The sequence below is a fragment of the Felis catus genome, chromosome B3 (genome assembly GCF_018350175.1).
Source record: "Felis catus isolate Fca126 chromosome B3, F.catus_Fca126_mat1.0, whole genome shotgun sequence".
In the NCBI taxonomy this organism is placed as follows: Eukaryota; Metazoa; Chordata; class Mammalia; order Carnivora; family Felidae; genus Felis; species Felis catus.
In genome coordinates this window covers 147,181,958-147,185,538 of record NC_058373.1, presented here as the reverse complement: position 1 = coordinate 147,185,538, position 3,581 = coordinate 147,181,958, and the positions used below count along the sequence as shown (strand labels likewise).

Below are 3,581 nucleotides of genomic sequence, written 5' to 3'. Positions count from 1 at the left end.
AAATATTGTTAAAATGCCAATAGTACCAAAAGCAATCTACATATTCAATGCAATCCCGATCAAAGTGACACCAGCATTCTTCACAGAGCTAGAAAAAATAATCCCAAAATTTGTATGGAACCAGAAAAGCCACCAAATAGCCAAAGAAATCTTGAAAAAGAAATCCAAGCAGGAGGCATCACAATCCCAGACTTCAAGGCATACTTCAAAGCTGTAATCATCAAGACAGTATGGTACTGGCACAAGAACAGACACTCAGGGGCATCTGAGTGGATCAGTCTGTTAAGCATCCGACTTTGATTCAGGTCACGATCTGGCAGTTCGTGAGTTAGAGTCCCACATCAGGCTGTGTGCTGACAGCTCAAAGCCTGCTTGAATTCTATGTCTTCCTCTCTCTCTGACTCTCCCCCACTCATGCTCTGTCTCTGTCTCTGAAAAGTAATAAATAAACGCCAAAAAAAATTTAAAAAAAAACAAGAACAGGCACTCAGATCAATGGAACAGAATACAAAATCCAGAAATGGACCCACAAATGTATGGCCAACTAATCTTTGACAAAGCAGGAAAGACTATCCAATGGAATAAAGACAGTGTCTTCAGCAAGTGGTGCTGGGAAAACTGGACAGCGACATGCAGAAGAATGAACCAGGACCACTTTCTTACACCATACACAAAAATAAACTCAAAATGGATGAAAGACCTCAATGTAAGTCAGGAAGCCATCAAAATCCTCGAGCAGAAAGCAGGCAAAAATATCTTTGATCTTGGCCACACCAACTTCCTACTCAACACATCCCAGGAGGCAAGGGAAAAAAAAAGCAAAAATGAACTACTGGGACCTCATCAAAATCAAAAGTTTCTGCATAGTGAAGGCAACAATCAGCAAAGCTAAAATTCAACTGACAGAATGGGAGAAGATATTTGCAAATGACATCTCAGATAAAGAGTTAGTATCCAAAATCTATAAAGAATTTATCAAACTTAACACCCAAAACACAATCCAGTGATGAAATGGGCAAAAGACATGAATAGACACTTCTCCAAAGACATCCAGATGGCCAACCGACACATGAAAAAATGCTCCACATCACTCATCATCACGGAAATTCCAATCAAAACCCTAATGAGATACCACCTGACACCTGTCAGAATGGCTACCTTAACAACTCAGGCAACAACAGATGTTGGCGAGGATGCAGAGAGAGGATCTCTTTTGCATTTTGGGGGGCAATGCAAGTTGGTGCAGCCACTCTGGAAAACTGTAGGGAGATTCCTCAAAAACTAAAAATAGAACTCCTCTATGACCCAGCAATTGCACTACTAGGCATTTATCCACGGGACACAGGTGTTCTGTTTCAACGGGACATATGCACCCCCATGTTTATACCAGCACTATCAACAATAGCCTAAGTATGGAAAGAGCCAAATGTCCATCGATGGATGAATGGATAAAGAAGTGGTAAATATATACAATGGAGTATTACTCGGCAATCAAAAAGAGTGAAATCTTGCCATTTGCAACTATGTGGATGGAACTAGAGAGTATTATGCTAAGTGAAATGAGTCAGTCAGAGAAAGACAAAACTCATATGACTTCACTCATATGAGGACTTTAAGAGACAAAACAGATGAACATAAGGGAAGGCAAACAAAAATAACATGAAAACATGGAGGGGACAGAGCATAAGAGACTCATAGACATGGAGAACAAACAAACAGAGGGCTACTGGAGGGGTTGTGGAAGGGGGATGGGCTAAACTGGTAAGGGACACTAAGGAATCTACTCCTGAAATCATTGTTGCACTATATGCTAACGAATTTGGATGTTAATTTTTAAAACTAAAAACTAATTAAAAATTAAAAATTAAAATATTGTAAGAGAAAATAATGAGTAATCATGCTGTTGAGGTAAATATTTCTTAAAGATTATGCCTAAGCCTCCATTAATAAAGGTAAAAATCCAAAACTGAAAAAAAAAAAAGAATTCTTCATATTGTCACACAGCTATCCACACAAACTAATATTGAAGTGCGTCCCCAACCCTGTCATTCACTTTTACAGAATCAAATCTAAGTCTGGAGCTTGATATATATGTCAGAGGACATGCAAATGAAGCCCTCTCCGTGCTGATAAAACCAGCCCAGCCCCGACCCTGCAGCTGGGAGACGAGCCCCAGCCCCAGAAGTCCCAGGTGTTACCAGTCTGTGATCAGCACAGAACACACACACCTCACCATGGAGTCTGTGCTGGGCTGGGTTTTCCTGGTTGCTCTTTTAAAAGGTAATTCATGGTGAACGAGAGACACTGAGTATGTGAGTGGACATGACTGAGAAAGAGTGGATGTGTGACAGATTCCTGACCAAGATGTCTTGTGTCTGCAGGTGTCCAGTGTGACGTGCAATTGGTGGAGTCTGGGGGAGACCTGGTGAAGCCCGGGGGGTCCCTGAGACTCACCTGTGTGGCCTCTGGATTCACCTTCAGTAGCTATGCAATGAGCTGGGTCCGCCAGGCTCCAGGGAAGGGGCTGCAGTGGGTCGCAGATATTAGTAGTAGTGGAGGTAGCACATACTACGCAGACTCCGTGAAGGGCCGATTCACCATCTCCAGAGACAATGCCAAGAACACGCTGTATCTGCAGATGAACAGCCTCAAGACCGAGGACACGGCCACATATTACTGTGCGAAAGACACAGTGAGGGGACCTCACTGGGAGCCCAGACACAAACCTCCGTGCAGGAGGGGATCAGCACCACCAGGGGGCGCACACTATGCACAATTCTCCTTTGTGTTCCCAGGCGCAGGTGCAGATGGAGGTTACAGGCAGGTTTCCTCTCAGGGTCTGGCGCTTCACTCCACACAGCAGTTTCCCCGGGGAGCCTCCCTGGTTATATGATTCTGTGTTTACCTATTAACTCTCTGGATTAGCAACTGGGTTGTCATAGGGAAACTAGACTAACATGCACAAAGACACAATTGTTTGCACTTGCTTACTCCAGTCCCTCAACATGAGTGAATTACAGATTTCCTGAGGCACAACAGCTGCACCTTTACAGGATTCCCAGATGCGCTCCCTGTGCAGCCAGGACCACAGGATCCCACAGCTCCTCCTTATCCTAACCCAGCCCTTGTCCCAGTCAAACAACGTGACACTTTCTTCATAGCCCTTTGCTACTCAGGACTTTAAATGAGCTACAGCTTTATTCAATTACTCTAAAAGAGAGACAAACAATCTCCATGTATTAGTCAAGATTCCCCTGAGGAACAGAACCCAAAGGTCATTGGTTTCCATAACTAAATATTTTGAGAAGTCCCATGATCTACTGTCACAAGCTGAAGACCCAGGAAAACCAGTGATGTAATTCTTGTCTGATTCTGACTAGTGTCTAGTCTCAGCACGTAGAGAGCTGATGATGTAACTCTCAGAAAAAGAGGAGGAGACCAATGTTCCAGTTCAAGCAAGCACATGGGAGTAAAAATAAGGGAATTCTTCCTCCCTCTGCATCGGATTCTACTCAGAACTATAATGAAATGGGTGGTGCCCAGGCAGACAGAAACCATGGATGGAAATGCCAATCTCTTCT

At 43.5% G+C, this 3,581-nt stretch overlaps 1 gene segment (V, D, J or C); it reads left to right on the top strand.

Annotated features, from left to right (window-relative positions):
• The first annotated feature begins 2,141 nt into the window (after nt 1-2,141).
• Nucleotides 2,142-2,908, top strand: LOC123386308. The segment is given in 2 exon segments: nt 2,142-2,280; nt 2,382-2,908. Coding segments are annotated over 2 exon segments (558 nt in total).
• The last annotated feature ends 673 nt before the right edge of the window (nt 2,909-3,581 follow it).